Genomic DNA, 21,441 nt, shown 5'->3' with positions numbered 1-21,441 from the left:
CACTATCAGTTGACTGTGTTTTGGGGAACTTGTTCTCACCTGGTTTCTCATTTTCACATTTTCATGCCTTTTAACATCTGGGGTTAGTTGCTCTGTCCATGGTGCTGAAATGCAGTTTGTATCTCCACATCAGAAACTTTCGTCACTTCGTACTTGCACCAACCAGCCGGGTTTTTCTTCTGTTAGAAAGCTAAAGTCTGGCTTTTTAAAAGTTTGAATGGGTGAACAAGTTCAATCCTCTTTTCCTGATTTCTTATTGTAGCTATTCGTTTTCTGTTTAAACAGGAATAATTAGAGCCAAGTGTATTTATTAGTTATTTTCCAACTAATTAACGACCGAATCAATTCATTAATCAATGAAGAGTGTGCATGTGTCTTTTTTTTTTTTTCAATAACCCCCATTCTTTTCCAGATTCTTTCTCGGGGCTTTTCTGTTTTCTTTCCTGCCCCTCCAAGCTAAATTTCGCGGACTCATTTGTAATTCTGCCGCCCCGGGTTCGCTCACTGCTGTAACGCCGTTGATCTTGCATGCCTGCCGGGGAGAGCGGAGCCACGGAGAGACCCGCAGCAGCTTGTCTATTGCCCATAAAAACCAGTGGATGTGTGTGGCTGAATGACATGAGGGGGGGAAATGGGGCGTAAAATTAAAGAATCTTGCAGAAATCGAGAACTAGAGAAGCAAAGCAACCCCCCTCCCTCCAACACTACACACACACACACACACACACACACCAGCACACTCGGTAGACTGTGAGCTGAAACTACAGAGCAGCTAGAGCCAGAATATGCCGCAGAAAGAGAATTGGGCATTTTTAGTGTGAGAAAAGAGATGGGCTGCGGCCGCCCCCGAGCCTCACGGTGTCTGCTTCTCTGCTGCCTTTTGTCTTGCTGATTTTTTCACCCCCATGTTCCAGGATTTCTCTGACCAGAGACACATGGCTAAACAACCGGCCAGCGCCAGCGCGCCGACCAGCTACATCCCGGCGCAGCAGTCCGAGGGAGCTGCTGGACTTACAGCAAACAAACCGGAAAACTCCTCTCAGCCGCCGCTTCCGTGCAACGAGAGCAAAACTTTTTGTCCCACTGGCAATATACCGGTCGAACCCGACAACAATAAAGCTTATGGGACGTTTAAAAGCACCCCACCGGCGGTCCCCGGATCCGTGGCCGTCAATTCGGCCTTCAGGAAGGATTCTGCCGGTTCGGCCCGCGGGGGGTCTGCCCAGGACTGCGACCCGCTGCGGGCCACCTCGGAGCAGAACAACACCGCGGGCAACTGGGCGGCCATGAGCCAGACCACCATACTGGGAACAGATGGGAACACGTCTGTTCAGCCCGGCATCGTGGAGGGGGTAAGTCAGCTCGGTGAACCGTGTGTGGATGTTTCCGTGTGCTGCTGATGAACCTGCTGGCTCCAAACAGGGAAGGTGGAAACACTCCTGGGAGCTGTGGCTGCTGCTGGACTGTGTGTGTGTGTGTGTGTGTGCGTGTGTGCGCGCGCTCTGTGGCTTTGTCTGGCACAGATGTGCTTAAAAGCATCATTTTTTTAGCTACAATTTCCGAGTTGAATCAGGAGTGGCTTGTAGTTTAACATTTTGATCATGGCCTAAAAGGGATCATGATGAAAAGGCCGTAACCGATCGGGATGTTTGATTATAATTGTCATTTATCTTAGATTTTGTGATTCGGCAGGAGCCTCTTAATGTTTCCATTAAGCCACAGCCACTGCCGAACTAATTCATTGTGTAAACCCAATTGTGTGAAAACGTTAGCCCAAGCTTTTAATGTGACTGTAATGAGCAGTATACGCTATTTCGGGTGGTCTCTGAGCTATTTGGCGTCCCTGCTGTGCGCAGCCTTAGTCCTGGTCCCTCTGCACCAATCTGATGCGCCTTGAAAACTTTCAAACCCGCTGATGTCAGCTAAACACCCGGGAAAACCAAACGGAGGTGGCCTGCCATTTTTCCATCTGTGTGATGGATGAGCTAATCAGATGGAATCAATCGTCCAAAATTAAACTTTGGGGTTTTTTTTCTTTTTTTTTCGGTCAAAACAAATTTCCGTTTATTTGTTCAGCTTGATTTTTGCTGACATTAAAGACGAAGACGATCAAATCTCGCTCTCGCGGTATTTTCGGTCCCAGCAGAAACACGTACGGCCCAGAAGCCCAGATGTTATCGGGCTGATGGACAGCACTGTAGTACCTGACTGCGGATTGTTGCCAATCCCCGGGGCGCATCACACACACACACACACACACACACATTCCTATACACTGAGGTTATTTATTTATGACTCCACTCAGATCCTGTTGTGCAGGTGGACTCATTTTCTTTGTTGATGTTTTTTTTTTTGTTTGTTTGTTTGTTTGTTTTGTTTTCTCGGATATTATCTGAGATGTTTGGATGTAAATACAGGCGGTTTGGTGACAGTAATATTAAGTTTGTGAAAGCTGGAGCCTGTTGTAGCCGTGAACTAAATGAACACGAAGGAAAACCCTCCCAAATTAATCGAGCTTCTTTACTGCACTCAGAAACAGCCCACAGAAGAGCATTTTGATGGCGGCTGTTGACTGTGATTAAAACTCAAAATTTTATCCGTCTGATATTTAAAAAAAAATAATAACTTGGACTCTGTTGTGAGGAGGTCGGTGCTTTTATTTTCATTTGGAGAATGAATTCGTTTTTTTGCCCCCCTCCAGGCTGACGATGATGATGATGGTGGAGATGAGAATAAGGCCAGAGGAAACTGGTCCAATAAACTGGATTTTATTCTGTCCATGGTTGGCTATGCGGTGGGACTGGGGAACGTGTGGAGGTTCCCTTATCTTGCCTTTCAAAATGGTGGAGGTAAGAGTCCGGGGCCAGTGCTTTTATTTTCTGACAAAGAAAAAAAAATTGCTTTGAAACATATATGATTTTTTTATACATAGATATATAGGCCTCCAACCAACCTACAATATATACATATATATATATATATATATAAAACGTGTCCTAAAAATAATATCGGGGCCTACTAATGATACAACTGCACAAAAATGTATTTCAATAACGAAGAAACTTAAACGAAAGGACTTAGATAATAATAGGTACTCTTCCTGTTGGCATTATTGTAAATGGCCTTGTCCTGATCATGGTTATTGTTAATCATTATTTAACCTCATGAGGCGGACTGTGTTTTGTTTAAATAGTAGCAGATGCGTAGTGTTCAGCCTTCACGTGTATTCATTTCCATGTGTTTAATTTTTTTTTATTTTATTTTTTGTTAAAGACTCATCCTGTTGGTTTCCAGCTCTTGTGTATCTTTAAACTGCATCATTTCCTTTGCAGGGGCTTTTTTGATCCCTTACCTGACAATGCTGGGCATTGCCGGGATCCCTATCTTTTTGCTGGAGGTGTCCCTGGGCCAGTTTGCCAGCCAGGGCCCCGTGTCTGTGTGGAAATGCATCCCAGCTCTACAAGGTAAACTGACACAAAGGAAGGACAAGTGAAAAAATAAAAAAATAAAATTATTCTCTTCAAGACCTCTCTACTTTTTCTTTAAGAGTAATTTATATATTTCATCTCATTTATTTATTTTAGGTTGCGGGATTGCCATGTTGATAATATCTGTCTTGATAGCCATATACTATAATATTATAATGTGCTGGACACTGTACTACCTGTTCGCTTCGTTGAAGGGCTCACTGCCATGGGCTAACTGTAGGAATGAGTGGAACACGGTGGAATGTAAGGACAAAGACATGCTGCTGTTAGGTAAGACACACACCTATACACACACACACACACACACACACACACACACACACACGCACGCGCGCACTAAAATCACCCCTCTCTCCACAATGCGCAATGCGTCATGGCTCCCTCAGCTGAGGTGTCCTGCACTATAATGAATCCTGACCTGTGATCTCTGCGGTGTTTTCGCCATTAGATGCGCTTTCTATTCAGGACACGTCATTTCTGTGTTTCCTCACTTTGAATGACATGCAGAAGCCTCGTCGGTGTCGGTTTCACTCATTTCCTCTTTTTATCCCTGTTTCCGTAAAATGGTTCATTTAAGCCTGCAGGTTGATCAGTTGGATCAGTCTCTGTTGGTCTCCTTTTTGTTAATTCATGTTTATGTGAAAAACAAGCAAAAAAAGACAAACAACAACAACACAGGGGCATTTTAACGTCGATTTTCATCGAATAAATACGGAAATTCCGCTCATTCTTTGTAAAATGTCGCTTTTAACGATTCTGTGAATTCAGCATAAAAACTGCTTGCTTGACAAATTTACTGTACTGACTGAGCTGCTGCAGTGCTGCAGTGAGCCCGACACTGACCCCTGCTGTCCAACAACACATCACACCACCATTCAACGCAGTGCTCTCTCTGCCACTCCCGCTCTCTCTCAGTCCCGCCAATGAGAAAATTAACAACAAAGGCAATAAGTAAAATAAGCATCACAAGTAGCTTCACATTTCAAATTAATAATAAGGCATCAGGAATTGGAAAAATTATGCAAACTGTAAAATCTTTCTAAGTTTTGCGGATATGCTGGTGTGAATACCACTATGTGAAGACCTTCGCGATTGGATGCACAGGCCCGGCAGAAATGTATTTTGTGCACTCTCTAATGATATAGTTTTATTTATATGGTCACTTTCAAGGCCACGTTTTAAAGTAGTGGGATTTCAAGATTCAAGTGTTTTGTTTCGTTTAGTCTGGTCCGTTCAGAGGCTGAAAAATCTTTTTTCTGTCCAGGAATGGCTCCCTTCTCCCTGTAGTGAATTAGTACACACAGGCTGTTATTATCAGTTTTACTTTATAAAAATAAGTTTTCTTTTGAATATAGTCAAAGTTTTGTCAGTGAACAGTAATTTTAACATTTTCACAATTCAACAAATGGATACCATACACATAAAAAAAACAAACAAACAAACCACATAAAATAAAGCTACACATTTCTTGCTGATGTGTTCAAAAAAAAAACACGATTTACCATCTCTGTATCTGAAATGAGGCAGAGACTTGTTGTTCTGCATATCAGGCTGTGTATCTAGAAAAGGAAAGTCAAGCACAGCTCCCACTGAGGCTCCATGCTGCACACACTGCTGCATAAATCAGATTCATCTGTTCACTCCCACTTTACTTTCAGTGAGGAAATCAGAGTAAACAGTAAATTCTGCCCCCCCCCCCTCCTGCTGCCTCCTCACTGACGTGTGTTGCTTTCTGATTGGAACAGACTCCTGCATCTTGCGGGACAGACACATCACCTCCATCAAGAACTCCTCTTTCTGTCTGTCCGCAAACACTTTGGGGAATCTGAGCAAACTGTTAAACATGACTGTGGACAGCAACAAGAGCTACGTCAGCCCCAGTGAGGAGTACTTCAAGTGAGTGAAGCTGGCATTCTGGTATCTTGATAGCAAACATAATTTAAAGGAAAGGTTAAGGTGATTACAAACAAGAATCAGCCCCTTCAAACCTTTAAAATTCAGTTACCAGCCTATTTTTCACATTTTTATTTTTATTTTTTTTTAAATCTATATGTTTCATTTTTTGCAGGTGTTTGAAAACTGGGTGATCCAGCTGTGGCAAAAAGTTCACAGACACTGCAATAAAGTTTGGCTGTAATGATAAAGTTTTGAAGATTCATGTATTTTACATTTTCTGCTGAAGATTAACACTTAATCCTGAAATTTAACATGCAAAAAAATTACCAAAATAAAATCTCCACATCTCTTTTAACTGGTGAAAAAATCTCACGTGCCATGTTCATTTCCATTAAAAATGACAAAATGACAAATAACAAGATACTTGCTGCTAAAAAGTTAAATCCAGTAGACGTTCATTGAAATAAGTCAATGCATTGATTTTCTAATTTGTCCCAATAATAATAAAAAAGAGAGAAAATAACTTTCTAAAAATAATACATTTCTCTCTTTATTTCTACTTTGAGTTGGTCTCATTCTGTGTTTTGTCCATTTGATTCATGCCTGCAGGTACAATGTGTTGCACATCTCTAAAGGGATTGAATATCCCGGAGACATTCGCTGGCCTTTGGCAGGCTGCCTCTTACTGGCCTGGATCATCGTCTACGCCTCTTTAGCCAAAGGAATCAAGTCATCAGGGAAGGTAATGGGACACAAAGACTCCAGAAATGAATCCTCTGCTCCTTTTTCAAAGTTGCAGAGGGAAAACAGTTTTGCTGTCAGGGAACAAGGCGCTGCCTACTGATGAAATATGTGCCACACATGAAGTGAGACCTGTTTCTCCCGAGCAGAAGAATCCTGTTTTATCAAACAATTCTCATTAGCAATAAAAATGGGCCAGAATTTGATTTGAATTAGTTTCAGAATAAAACGTTCCTTTAAATATGCAGGAAATGTGATAAGAATGTGATTCTTATACTTTAATGTTACCTTTGAATGAGAGAAAAAAAATACAGGCAGGGGTTAGGTTGTTACAACCACATTGTCTGAGTTGTGTAGTGTTAGGTTGCACTGAGACACACACATGCTGCCAGGACAGAAACATTAAGATTATTGCCCTGGCTCAACTTTCTCCTCTCAAATATAGGGAACACAACTTAAAGAATCTAAGTTGACTGTTTCCAGGAGTTCAGGTCAGTTCAGCTCATGTTCTTGTGTCATGCTGCCCCCCACTGGCCACAGATCTGCAACACACCTGAGACCGAACCAGACATGCTGCTGGTACATGTGTGTTTCTTGCTGGTTGATCTATTGGAAATAAACTCTGACAAACATTTTAATTGTCATATTTGCGATGTTATTCTGTACAGGAGTAGCGAGTTGTTTTTTGTTTTTGGCTTTATCTATAAACTATTGTAAAAATGACAAAACACACAAAAAGCACATGTTCGTTTTACCTCTGCCTGATGGCCACCTGTTGTTTTTGCTCCTCTGATTGTGCCTTACCCTGTCCCCTCTTTGTTCAGGTGGTTTATTTCACAGCCACATTTCCCTACGTGGTGCTGGTCATCCTCCTGATCAGAGGGGTGACCCTCCCTGGTGCCGGCGATGGCATCCTCTACTTCATCACACCAAAATGGGAGAAACTCAATGATGCAAAGGTGCCTGATGTTTAACTCATTCAATTCCATAAAAAAGATGCTTTTCCCCTTTTCTCCTCCTCACCTGCTGCTCTCCCCCTCTTCCCCCCCATCAGGTGTGGAAAGATGCAGCCACTCAGATCTTCTTCTCTCTGTCAGCTGCCTGGGGAGGCCTCATCACGCTCTCATCTTACAACAAGTTTCACAATAACTGCTACAGGTAAACACAAAAAAGGTAAACTATTCTTCTGGCAGATGAATTCAAACTGTCACCACAGACACACGATGCTACAGTCTATGTGCATGTAGGTAATAAACAGCCCTCTTTGCAGCCTGCAGTTTCTTAATTATCTGTCATAAGCATCAGAGCCACTGTGCACCATCATCCATGTGTAGATGGGAAGTGGAATGTCATTTTTAGTTGGTATGAAATCAAATTTTGACACTGAGACACCCAAGACCTTTGTGTTGGAGCAGTTATTACTGTTTCCCGATTGTTAACATTAAAGTGTAGGAATATGCATGTTCCTTGGATCTTAATTCTGGAGTTTATGCTGCTGTTAAAAGAGATTGCTGAGTTTAAATTAAAGTAATAACCTCTTGTCAGATCAGATCAGATGAAAATATACATCTTGTCGAATGAAAATACACAGTTTAAGTGTATTTACTATTTTATTTATTCGGACACCCCATTAGCGTTCACACAACGGGCAAGAAGTAATCCCAAAATTACATTGTATCTATGAAGCAGAAAAATGACTTAAAGTAATATCAAAGTTTTACTAAGTCTTCAGTAAAGGTTTTAATTGTAAACACACATTTTCATAGTTCAGATTTGTGGGAAGACATCTATTTGTGCCATGGAATTTAAAAAGTCTGACAAACAGCATTTTTTCAAGACTTGGATATAATGTAGACCTATATGAGGAGAAAAAAATGTAATTTGTCTATCAAAGTCTTACAACAGTACACAGTCACAGCTTTGGGAATGCACCGACAACCGTATTTGTTAAACAACGAACACAAATTAAAATAATTGTCTTTTTTTTTTTACTTTGTCTCTGATGGTAAAGTTGTCTTGTGGCAAAATAAGAATCATGTAACAACACAGAGTAGAGCACCCCCTCCTGTAAATCTTCTGTAAGTGCATTTTTAGAGTAGCTGGTTTTTAATCCAACACCAGAGGGCAGTGTTGTATCTCTCATCTGTGTGCAGCCAAAGCGGGAAGTCCTGCATTCATCTAAAGACATCATATCATGTACTAATGAATTCATGTGTTAGATATTATAACTCTCTAAAGGAGATGTTCACTTATTTAGGCTCTCTGTTGTCTCTTTCCTGTTCTTCCCTGCAGGGACACTATTATAGTAACATGTACAAACAGTGCCACCAGTATATTTGCTGGGTTTGTCATCTTCTCAGTCATTGGTTTCATGGCACATGAGCTCAAGGTGCCAATAGAGAAGGTGGCAGATGAAGGTAAGACACACAGCAGGCAGACGCAGCAGGCTGATGCTGCTCGCGACAACACAGCTGAATATCTTCAACCTCTTTGCCTAAGCTGGAGATATTTCAAGTGTGCGTGTGTATGTTTGTGTTTAGGTCCAGGCATAGCGTTTGTGGTGTATCCTGAGGCTCTCACCAGACTCCCCCTGTCTCCATTTTGGGCAATCATCTTCTTCCTCATGCTTTTGACTCTGGGACTCGATACTATGGTAACTACTACTCCTTTAATCTGCTTATATGCTTCTGTTAGCACATTTCTACTTTTTATATATCATATGTTTTCCTAATAAGGATGAAAGTCTTCGGCAGTAAAGATTATTTAGCAATGCTCCTCCTCTACAAGTGCCGGATTTCATTCAGCTCAGTAAAGTAATTGGAAACAGACTTGTTTCTCATTTAATCACATCAAAATCAGCTCCATCAGCTCCTTTGCCATTCCTTATTGATCCTAAAATCACACTGTAGGTTTTTAACAAAGGAAAGCTGAAAGAAAAGAAAAGAAAAGAAACAAGAAATAAAATATGTGTTGGAATCATTGGAAGGTGTATATTAGTTCAACTCTGTGCTAATATCAAACTCCTCATCTGAATCTGGATCAGGGAAGAAAACTTTTCTCTTTTTTTTCCATTGGGGGCAGCAAAGTCCTCTGAAATCCAATGCCCCAAAACAAAGAAGATTATGAGGCAAGCAAAAGGGTAAAAAAATGCATTTTGGATGCCAACACAAACAGCTGGGGGAAGTGAAGATAAATGCATTGAGTGAAACAAACTTAAAAGTGCTTTAAAACCAACACAATGATCAGACAGAAACCAAATAAATAAATAAATAGATAAATAAAATAAAAAAATAAAAATCAATGGAGATGAGATTATTTTTGGATGCTGATTTATCCATTTCTCTTTCACAAGATCAATATCAATCCCTCTGTCAGAGACAAGAGACTGCTTTGCTGCAAAGTAAACACTCAACTTGCAAATTGTATTGACCCAGTTAACGTAATAACTCATACACACCTCCTGCAGCGACCGATTTCAGCAGAAGTGTTCCAGCTCTCCATGTGCTGGAACAGAGGGGGGTCTCTGTGAGTGAAACAAGGTAGCTTTAAATAACACCAAAGTTAAGTACAAGTAAAGTATATTTAAATCAGCAGCTTCTCTGTGACTTTTTGATGTTTCATAGATCCGTCACAGGAACATTCAGGAGATGACTTAATAGTGATAAGGTTGATGGTTTTAGAGGCGTGTAAGGAGACAAGTGTGCCACCGCAATATTTACAGACTTTTACAGTGTTCAAGTGTAATAATTTAAGTTAAAAGCAGTAATGAATTGATAACTTTTACAGTTTACGATTTTCAGTAATTTTTTCACTCACAGTTAAGACACTTGAAAAGATAAGTTACATACATTTTATATTTTTATTTTATAAATTCCACATAGCTGTGCGTCTTACAGTGTTGCAATTAATTTGTCTTTGTCTTTTTTGTCTCTACTCTCACATTTGATTGAGCCTATTTAATTTTCAAACTGAAAAATCAATATGGGTTGTAAAAATATATTATTATTTTGTTGACAGTGTAATGATGACAACTTTAGTGTTAAAATTATTTTAGTCCTAATTTTACTTGAAGCTTCTGAAATGAGATATTGAGCTAATGTAATGATGAAAAACCAATAATTCATAATATACATAAAATATACAATACAGGCCCAGTTGAGTCAGACCCTGAATCTACAGTTCCCTTCATCGCATTACAGGCTTCAGTTTGCTCAAAGGGCTCCTTCACCAAATTGGTTCGGTTTTTACTGCAAAACCTGTTCTCATCAGCATTGTTTTCACGCAAAAGTGATTGTAAAATCTCCCATAGTGCATTTCCAAAAGAAAAACAACAATTAGATAATAAAAGGGAAGAATTAACAGCTAAAGAGATTGCTTGCTCAGGAGATGGTGAAGACTAAACAGGAGATAAGAACAGATTGATTAGTCAATGGTTACCAGGAAATGACTGTGTTGTCTGTCATACAGAAGAAAGAAAAAAAATTCCAGCTTGTTTTGCTGTCCTGAAAAATCCACTAATACAGCTTTCAGACGGCTCTTTTTCAGTACAGCATAGCTGTCAGCTACAGCTGTACCGAACTATGACTGTGAGAGCTTCTGTCCTGACTCATTTCTGATGTAACTTGTGGACAAACATCCCCCCCCCCCAATGATGTTTTCAAAGTCCAGAGCACGTCCAGGTGCAATCCTCTGCAAACACGGCCATATAAAACATTAGCTCCTCCAAGTGCTCTGTGGTGATCCTGAAGCACACAGGGCAGAGCAGGGCATTAAGGCACAAGTCGACAGTAACAGTAACAATGATGTTACTCTGCCTTGGCAGCGGTGGCTCTGAGCAGTCGGCTTGTGGCTTTGTAGGAGGCAGCTCGGTGGTAATGGGGTTTGGGATGTTGACGGGAAATTAGTTTTGGGGGCTCAGCAGGAAGAGCGCAGAAGTGGCAGATAACTTGGTGTTAGTTGCTTTCCATTGTAAACATGCACATATGCATGCACCATACCAACCTTCCTGAGTTTGCCTCTTTCCATATTCATCCACTGCTGTCCCGTGGGTCCTCAGCCCCTTCTACTGTCATGTTACATTTGTTAATCTCCAGACAAACTCCACCTGCCAGGCCCTACACTGTCAGCTAAATTTGGTTTTCAGATCTTCTCTTGCTCAGCATCAGAATAATGTTCTATTTGTTTTGGAAATGATAAATAAATAATCAGGTTAAAATGTGTTTATTGGATGAGCTGAAGGAGGAATGCCAGACAGCACTGCTGGATGCTAACAGCTGCAGCTGCTGTGATTCAGGTCAGCTAAACTCCCTGACTGGAGGCATTGGAGTGGACAGTTTTCTGAAATTCTGCTGTGAAGACAGCCAGGCTCAGGATCTGCCACCAGAAAATTTTCAAACAATTAGAATTTTGCAGAATGTTTTTGAAAAACTCACATGCACGATATCTTGATTTTTGTATTGAATAAGCGTCTTTCATCATATATGTAATTAAACAGGAAATAATTGACTTTTCCCTCCCTATTATCCCACATCCTTCCCCTCTCTTCACGTTTTTCATTTTTGTACACTCTATTTTCCTTGCTTTCCTTTTCCTACCACTCTCCTCTATTCCAGTTTGCCACCATTGAGACCATCGTAACCTCTGTGTCTGACGAGTTCCCTAAATACTTGAGGAAGCACAAACCGCTCTTCACCCTGGTCTGCTGCGTTTCTTTTTTCATCCTGGGATTTCCCATGATCACAGAGGTACAGACACAGACACAGAAACCCATATCTACTATAAATACACACTGATGTTACACCGTGGGGATTTCTTGAGCTCTCTCCCCATGCCCTAGAATGCTTGCTTTGAATAAGTCGATGGATTCCTGCCTGTAAAGTGACAGAGTCAGTGAGTGGAACAAGAAAGGCTGAGTCTTATTAAAATCCCCCCCACAGCTTCAGAGGGCAAAAGCCAGCCTAAAGAAGGATCTTATGATCCTCAAATGTGAAAGATTTGAGCACTGACAATTCAGAGGTGAAAAAAAAAAAAAAATGAAAGAGGATGGGAGCAGTGTCATTGTAAGGTGAAGCATTGGATCATGTTTGTAATATTTTATTTGTGCGTGTGTGGCTGTGTGTGCTTGTGGCAGAGCGGGATGTACATGCTGCAGCTGGTGGACACATTTGCAGCTTCCTACTCTTTGGTCATCATCGCCATCTTCGAACTGGTGGGAATTTCTTACCTCTATGGTGAGTACAGCTGATCCTGTTTATCTCATGACCTTTGACCAATGAGATTTCTCAAGCCATGCTGGCGGGCCCCAAGAGGCTGCAATGTTAGTTACATCCCATAGTATTGTTCCGTGCACTTTTCTATCATAGAGTTCTATCTATGTTCTCGGAGGAGCCTCAAGGGTGACATTAGAGGGAAGGTCAAGAAATCACAAGAATCAAAAGCTGACAGGAAAATTTAAGAGAAATTAATAAAAAGTAACATTTTGCCTCTGGTTGAAACATTCAAGCTTTTCCTGAGTTCAGTCAGAGGTGAGCTTTCTGTTTACCAAGAACAGTCTCCCGTTGTGATGTCCCCACATCTTAGAGCGCCACCAGAGGTTGCCAGGGAGTGTTACTCATATTTCTCAAAGGAGCACGAGCAAGTGCTCAGTAAATGTCATGGTTGTCTACCTTTTATGTACTGGAATGTATTGTGTGCATATATAGTTTGTCCATCCTGTGTACACTACTGGTAACAATATCATGCTCCCAAAATAAATGTGCTCTGCAGCAGTTGCAGAAGTAAAGTAAACTGGGGTTACAAGGAGGTGTAAAGCGGAAACGTGCACAGATACAAAAACATACTAAAAACAAAAAGAGGAGGAAAACCTTTTTTTCGCAGGCCTAATGTAAAAAATTGCAAATCATATTACAAGATGCATTTGTTACTGGTGAAGCTGGTGGCCACTGACAGTAAATGAAAAGGAAGAATACAGTGGAGCCAGCCTGAGTAGTGCTTTACATGTAATCATTTTAAAATCAATTCGCCACTCTGTGGGGCACCTATGTGGATCAGCCAGTACTGGTGTGATACGTTATTTGCTAACAGTCCAACTGGAGGGTGTAAATTGCAGCAATCAACATGGGAGGACCCAAAATTATGGTTGATTTTTTTTTTTTTTAGATCTCGAAGGGATAATACAGTTTGATTATTGCAGCTACAATTGTTGAAGAGAGTAAGCCAACAGGATTTTCTTACTTTTATTATGTATCAACAGTGGCGGTGACGGCTCTGCAGCCTTTAGACTGAAGAGTAGCTGTGACAATCAAGTAATAAAAGCAATAAGATGAATACCAAGTCCAAGTTCAGTCTACCTAAATCACACACTTCAGCAAACGGCCTAAATCTTGCCAATCAGTGTTAAATGGAAAGGAAGACCAGTGACTCATAATGGTCACTGGGGATCATCCTCTGGGAAACTTAAGTGATAGAGGACAAGATATCTGGTATGTGATGGAGGAGCTAATTTTGTTATCATGACCTCTAGTTCCAGGACAGCCTCTCTTCTGATTGGCTCAGTCATAGCAGATTTCAAGTAAATAGTTAGGGAAACCAAATCCGACAAGCTTGGATGGAGGGTCCAGGTGGGCGGAGTTTGGGACAAAGGGATGGCGGGGATGACTGCTTTGTTGTGACATCACAAATTTGCAGAAGTTCTGATGACTTGTTGTAAAGCTTAGCTTGTGAATACAGACTGTGAGTTTTGTTTTTTTTTTTATAATCAAAGACCACATGGACAACTGAATATATACAGTATGGGATCTTTAAAGCATCGGTGACTACTTCAATATAAAACATGCTGACTATTTACACCCAGTCTGAACTGTGGTAAAGCTGTTATTCCAGTCATGATCGCTACGTGTTTTGTGGTAAAACACACACACTGGCACAGAGCTCAGCTGTGTGAAGGGAGGCTGGTACCAAGGAGCAAAAGAAAGCCCTTCTCCCTCAGGTTAGTCAAGCATCAGCGCAGGTGACATATTGAAATGATTTTTGCTACTCTGCCGCTTCTGTCACTCACTGTTATCCCTCAATAAATTCAAAGAAGGGAAGGAATGAAGCCATCTGCTGCCTCGTCTATACACGAGGACGATAGAAACTGATACTCAACCATTCAAACACACACACTTAGGCATTGATTTAATTTGCTGATCCTTTTTTTGAAGGGATCTTATAAAAACTAGGTCACTGCGTGTCTCGTCCTCATGACTTTCTCCCATTTCTATACTTTTATTGATTTTTCTCCCTTTTTCCTATTTCCCTTTGCAGGTTGCAGAGGTTTTGGTGGGACATTGAGATGATGATGGCTTCCAGCCAAACCAATTCTGGAGAATCTGCTGGGCCTTTGTGACTCCAACTATTCTGACGGCATGTTTGTTTTTTGCTCATCTCATTCTGTGACACACACACACACACACCAGACACACCCACACAAGACTACACAGGCATGCAGCTTAAAATGTTTCCATTTTCCACTGTTGCCTCTCAAGTTCAATTTATTTGCAATTGGAAAGGAACAGGGAACAAATTGCCCTGTTATGTTGGAATAGAAAGTTATTTGCTCTTCCAATCCTGTCATGTCACCAGGTCTCAGGTCTTTGTTTCACAACAGTCATCCAACTGTCAGTGTGACGTCAGTTCAGCCACTGCAAGACACACATACATTTATTTCTAGAGAAAAGATTTTCTGCGGCCATGGCCATTATTTTTCCCCCATGCTGCGCAGCAAAAGCCTTAAATCTAAAGCACAGTGGTTATCAGCGTGACAGCGTTGGACACTGGCAAGCGTTAATGTTAGTAATTCTAATGGAAACCACTGTAGCTCTGAAGCAGAGGTGACGATGACAAATACAGCCGCTCTCAGGCCGTCTGGCCATCCTACTGCTCTCTTGGGAGATTCCGATTTCCTGCGGGAGCTCATTGATGCACAACCCTGGGCTAATCTATTACTGTCTGCCTTCTCTTTTCTGTTTGTTTTCCTCCTCCACTTCCTATTCTAGTCATTCTGAGGATAGAAAAGCCATTTTTTCAGCTCTTTTCCTTTTCTTTTATATTGTGCACCCACAGGGTTGATTATCATCATCCAGCCTCTTCTAGCCTAAAAGGGGTAAGAGCCCTGGCATTAGTACATTTAACTGGGAAAAAACTGATAGTCAAGCAAAGAAATCACGCAGATCATTCATTTATGTATTTTTAGGTGCAAAATCACCTATTAGTTAGCATTACTGTAGCTTTGGAAGATTTAAGATTGTATCATTATTTGCGTTGAACTCCAGTAAAATTGAACTTTGCGCCCAGTATCTAATATCCCAATTAGCATTGTACAGCCTAGCTATAGCCTTCAAAGTAAAGGTGTCTGGACACACAGCTCATGCTTCAATTTCTTTTTTTTCCCCAATCTGTGAGAATGGGTGGAATGGTGTTGCAGTGGTAAGCACTGTCGCCTCACATGAAGGATTTCTTGTGTTCAAGCCCCAGTGGCCTTTCTGCATGGAGTATGCATGTTACCCTGCGCCTGCCTGGGTTTCCTCCTGCTACTCCAGCTTCCTCCCACAGTCCAAATGGGGATTCAAAATGCTGTTGTATGAGGAGCACAGGTTGCAGCACAACACGGAGGCTTTTTTTCCTAATTAGGAGAATTACTATGTACAATTTAGCTTAAAGTCAACTCGACTATCTCCTTCAGCTTAGAACAAGCTGTTTCCTCTGCTGATATTATTGGATGCAGGGGCATTAATGCTGACCCTTGAATTGTCAGTAACAAAGCCTGGGTTCTCAGAATGTGGAGATAATCATGTCTTTATGTTTACAGGAACCAATAATAAAGTCACACATCCCTCTTCCACTCCTTCTTTGGGTATTTGCCAAAGAGGACCTATCTGTAGTTGTGCCTTTTTAAATACTCATACTCAGAGGTTGTCGGACAGAGCTGAAGTGACATTGTGCACAAACATTGTAAATCTACGTTCTCCTTGATCAATCAAGCCTCAATAAACATCCTCAGTGTAAGAAATCCTGGACTCCACTCCGTCACTAATGATAAGAAATTCCCCAACAACAGCACGTAGAAGAGTTTTACTGATCGACTGACATGTTTCTTGAGGAACCTGATGGATGCTACTTCTGCTGCTGGAGTTTTGTCATCTTTCAAAGTGTTTTCATCACATGTAGAAATCTGTTGTAGATTGTAAATATACAACACAAACTGTGCAGATTTTCGTTTGAACTGTGAAATCTTACAGCGGATAACATATGTTGTCAAGGGTCAGAGGTTATCTTTATATTAAAATTTTTGGCATTCCATTTAAAGCTTGTTTTTGGACTCCCTGGTCTGTGCAGGGCATCCTGGGACTGAGTCTGTACCAGTGGAAGGGGATGACATATGAAGACTACACCTATCCCACCTGGTCCATGGTTCTGGGCTGGCTCATGGTAATCTGCTCGGTCATCTGGATCCCCATCATGTTTGTCATTAAGATGCACCTCGCTCCTGGCACCATAATCGAGGTAATAACTGAGACAAAGCTGTGATGAGACAGAGTCACGTATGTTTTGTTTTCGTCTCCTACACACGCGCGCACACACAGACACGCTGTCGGAGAAATCAATAGTCTGATCATCCGCTCATTAGCAGGGAGCGGCAGGCTGCTGGCTGAGTATTAATTTGGATATTTCTCTGTGAGGCTGATGGGTTCCATTTTAAATGCTGCCCTCAGATTAATGGATGATGATGATTGTGGTTTGCTGTCCTGATGTCTCTGTTCTCTCAGCAGCTCTGACAACAACATCAATCACATTTTCACAATCACATTGCCTAACTGTAATAAGTAATGATAATAAAATAATTATCATTATGTTTGCATTACTGCAAACAACTCCGCAGCCACCACAGAGAAATAATTTTCTACTGAAGTTCTGCATATATTTTTAGAAAAGGGCGTGATGAGTGGCATCCAATTAGTCTGATAATCATCTCTGGGTCAAAAAAAGCAGAACATACTAAGAGGAACAAGCTTAAGAATGTACAGCCAATGTAGATCTCTTCAACACATATTCTTACACCAATATCATTTAAGCTCGTTGTCTTGACAATGGGAGTGACTGAGGTTGTCAGAGTTTACCAGTTGGTCAATAACAAAAGTTAGCAGACAGAGGAATTCTTGAACCAAAACATCTAATTAAGTCGAGGAGAATTAGTCGTCGTCTTCAAATATTTATCTTACTGGATGATGACTTCCAATCAGTGCATCATCCTTCGTTACAGAAATATTGTGATGCATCTATGTAAACCTGCTCTGTTTTGCCTCACTTCTCTGTAGCGTCTGAAGCTGGTCTGCTCCCCTCAGCCCGACTGGGGTCCTTTCCTGATGAAACACCGTGGAGAGCGCTACAAGAACATGATTGACCCTCTGGGAACCAGCTCGCTGGGCCTCAAATTGCCCTCAAAGGACTTCCAGCTTGGCTCCTATCAGTAGCAGCCATGCCGCCAGCACTGCACCCGCCTCCTCTGACACCGGGAGGAAGGCAAGGGTGGCAATATCGCTGCCTCCCCTTTCATCTGTTTTTCTCTCATCTGTACTTCACCCTCTTTGCTTACTCTTTTCCTTCCTGTCTTGTGGCTTTGGAAACTTATCTCACCACCCCTCCCACTCTTCTCTCAGGGAGGAGTGGCTGCCCAGGTGGAGTGTACTCCTCCTCCGCAGCTTCGTACTCATGCCTGTATTAACGGGCTACCATTGCCTCCCACACATGACCACTGATTACTCCAGAGCCCTTCCTAGGGATCTTTATTCCAAGAGAAAAATTGTGCTATAAAATGACACAGCTCAGACTGCACTTGCAATATTAGACTCACCATGGCTGCTCCCTGTGGAGTCGTGTGCGTATGCGTCTTTGTTTGCGTGTGTGTATCTTTGTGTGTGTTTGTTTGTGTGTTTGCCATCATACTTTAGTGTCGAGATAATGAATCATCTTGCTGACAGCAGACACAGGAAAACAAAAAGAAAATTGAGCGACAAAGAAACAATGGTTGAACGAGTGCGGTGGGGATGTGTATTTTATTCCATCTCTGTACAAAATTCCATCCGCAATACAAAGATTATCAACTGCCTTAGAAGAGAAGGGGAAAAAAACACAGGATGCACTGCTATCATATTTTGCTCCTCTCCAGCAGTACACATACGTGTATCCACACTAGCTACTGCTCAGTTGCTTTTGGTCCGTCAAAAATAGATTACAAAATCTGCCCCCTTTGTCCCAGTAGAGTAGCACATGCATCCTGATTACAACTTTCATGAGGTACACTTTGGCCTTGGATGACTCTGCAGTATGATAGTGGCTTGGGTCTATTTCTCTCTCCAAACCTGAGGGACCATTTGTGCTACCCTCGCTCTTTCTCTAGTTAGTAAGTTGTATTCCTGCTGTATAATCCTAGAATATAAAGTAGTACATTCCTAATGTAGGAAACCACTGTGGTAGCCTGTCCTTCTTTCAGTAGATGCCCTTTTTAAGTCTCAGAAACCCAACCCATGTGGATATATTTTAGATGGTGTATTTATCACTGTATGTGTTGTGATCCTTTGTCTAAACATCTATGAAAAATATTTCCATTATATATATATATATATATATATATATATGTGTGTGTGTGTGTGTGTGTGTGCATACACACACATATACGCACATATATGTATATATATATATATAGGAGAGAACCAGCAGGACTTATACTGACAGTGTATGTTTCTGTGCTCTGTCTCTCTTGATCCCATGTTTTTCTTGCTAGCTGTGTAATATCTTGTACAAAGTGGACACCACTCAAAAAAATATCTTCAAGTAGTAAGCGTGTGTTTGTATGTGTGCGTGCGTGCGTGCGTGCGTGCACGCGTGTGTGTGGGAGGGGTTGTTGCGCTCTCACAACATTAGGAGCAGCTGCTACATGTGAATATATGAAGAAGATTAGACTAGAAAATGGCCGCCTCCTTTCCTGGAAGTGTACTTTGTCTCTTGTTGTTTGTGGTAGAGCTCCGGAGACCTCTGCCATGTCAGACTTTGCTCCTTTGCTTCTCTGTGTGTCCTAATGAAAACAGGGTCTCAGGTATAATTGATTCCATCAGACTACTCTGGTAGTTGTAGGAACAATTGCATCCAGTACATAGGAAACAGAGAGTAGAGCCATCCCAATGCTAAATTTTAAAGGGAGCAGTGTGGAAATGTGTTGTGGAGGACCAGAATCAGAACACTACTTCCTGGTGACCTCAGTGCAGCAACACTATGCTTTTGCTTATTTCTGATTAAATGTGCATTGCCAATATTATACAAGTGAATTAACCAGTTTTAACCAACCGCGTCTGCAGTCTCCTGCTTTCCATTATGCTTGTAACTGTAGTTATTAGTTGAGATCAATAAAAAAAATATCTAAATTAGCATGCGTTGTAACCAGCTAGAAATTTTAATAGTTCTTAGCCAGTTTCTTAACCACTGGTACATTCACCAGGGTTTTTCTTTGCTTTACACATTCAATTATAGTCAATTTAGGGGCTGTCAGCACCTTTCTGGTTGCCTTGCTCATACTGTGATCCTTCAGAATAATTCAAATTACTGTAATATATCACATGATTCCCTTTAAGTTGTGCTGTTAATGGAACAGAAGCACATTAGTTACTGCAAATGTGTTTCGCAGAGGGTGGAAGAGAAATCTCCTATTGGCTTTGCAGCCTTTTTAAATGTGACACGACCAATAGCCAGTCTTCTCTCTGTGGGCTGTCAGCCAGTCATCTTCAAAGAAACAACTCGTTTCCACTCAGAAGCATTAGTCCTTTTCCAAGCTGTGCTTATGTTGACAAAAAAGGGGAAAAAAATTGTGGTTGGCATTATAATGCTTTTGAGACTGCAAGCATTTTAATTGTTGAGTTGCTTTACTGTTTTGCCATTGAGGGTGCAGGTATGGATGCAATAACATTTGCTCAGAGTTTAAGTGTCTCTATAGCTATTGCTCGAAGACATCTTTCATAATCCTGACGCGGTAATAGCACAGATAGAATTTTAGAAGTTTTATGGTTTGAAAACAAAACATAATCTAATTAAGGAGCTCAAAAACCCTCTTATTAAATAGCTTGCTTGCTCCACAGTGTTGCTTTTGTTAAGACTTAGCGGATTTAGCTCTATTTGCTCAAATGTGATATAAAAAAATTGTATGTCTGTGTGCTTTTGCATATATATGTGTGAGTGTGTGTGTGCGCGCGTGTCAGTGTTTGTACAATTTTCCCTGAACTCCACATCAACTGTCAGTCAGATGTTTGCATGGTCAGTCTCAGAGTGGATCGCTGAAGGAAGCAGAGGAGATTTTTTTTCCCAGTATGCCTCGACCTGATACTGGTCTTTTTTTGTTTCTGATGGATGTGAAGAACTTAAACCAACATTTTGAAACTTAAGCTCAATAAAATTAACTTATAGCACTGATATGCTTAAAAAATAAATTCAGCCCCCTGGCAACTGTTCATTTAAGAGCATGGTGGGCCAAAGGAGCCGTCTGGCCTTTTAAATCATATATTGGATCTTGTGGAACCTAAACTCTTTGGAGTGAGATCTGAATGATAGAAATCTTTCCATGCCCTTAGATTGATTATAAAGTTTTCATTTAGGGCTACAACTAAATAACTATAAATTCTGTGTTTTGTGTCCCCGTTTTTCCATCTTTACTGGGCTTGTCTGCTTATGATTTGAAAAGAAAAATGGAATTGGGGTTCAGTTAAAACCACATTGCTTCATAAAATATACCACTGAAGCGCTTGCATGTGCAGTTTGTGTTGCTGTAACTCAATGTCCATGTATAGTAAATCTTGTCCTTCCTCTCTCAATGGTATAAATCCATGCATGTTTACTTTAGGGAGCTTTTTGTTCTACATAAAGTGAAACAGAGGGTTGCTGTTGTCCTTCTCACAGAGGAAGTAACAAAAATAACAACAAAGTTGAAAGTCAACTTTGGGCAGTATAGTTAACCAAAGAAAGAGTACTTTAACTAGGATTTTAGTGTAACCAGAAGACCGACTGTAGAAGAAAAAAAAGGAATGTGTCATCTGCGTATAGGAGGTTGAGATACTGCCATTCATATTCCATGTAGTGTTCCTCGATGTTTGCCAATACGTTACAAAACATCTTCAGGTAACCATTGGCCTTATAGATGTCCTCTAATGGTAGAATATTGTATGTATTTCAAAAATAACACCACAGAATAGCTTATTGTCTGTCTCATATAGTACCAGTATTCCTATTGTTATGT

The 21,441-nt window shown here is 41.1% G+C and overlaps 1 protein-coding gene across 1 annotated transcript; it reads left to right on the top strand.

Moving 5' to 3' along the window:
* The first annotated feature begins 824 nt into the window (after window positions 1-824).
* Window positions 825-18,118, top strand: LOC115040966 (sodium- and chloride-dependent glycine transporter 2-like). The gene is given in 16 exon segments (XM_029498158.1): window positions 825-1,365; window positions 2,673-2,849; window positions 3,333-3,464; window positions 3,585-3,758; window positions 5,234-5,384; window positions 5,994-6,126; window positions 6,950-7,084; window positions 7,180-7,283; window positions 8,418-8,542; window positions 8,666-8,778; window positions 11,738-11,869; window positions 12,256-12,359; window positions 14,430-14,461; window positions 14,464-14,528; window positions 16,500-16,667; window positions 17,480-18,118. Coding segments are annotated over 16 exon segments (2,361 nt in total). The 5' UTR covers window positions 825-905; the 3' UTR covers window positions 17,636-18,118.
* Window positions 18,119-21,441: the final 3,323 nt, after the last annotated feature.

Source organism: Echeneis naucrates, chromosome 3 (assembly GCF_900963305.1).
Source record: "Echeneis naucrates chromosome 3, fEcheNa1.1, whole genome shotgun sequence".
Classification (NCBI taxonomy): Eukaryota; Metazoa; Chordata; class Actinopteri; order Carangiformes; family Echeneidae; genus Echeneis; species Echeneis naucrates.
Note: the sequence above shows the minus strand (reverse complement) of the source record. Positions and strands in the feature narration are given on the sequence as shown.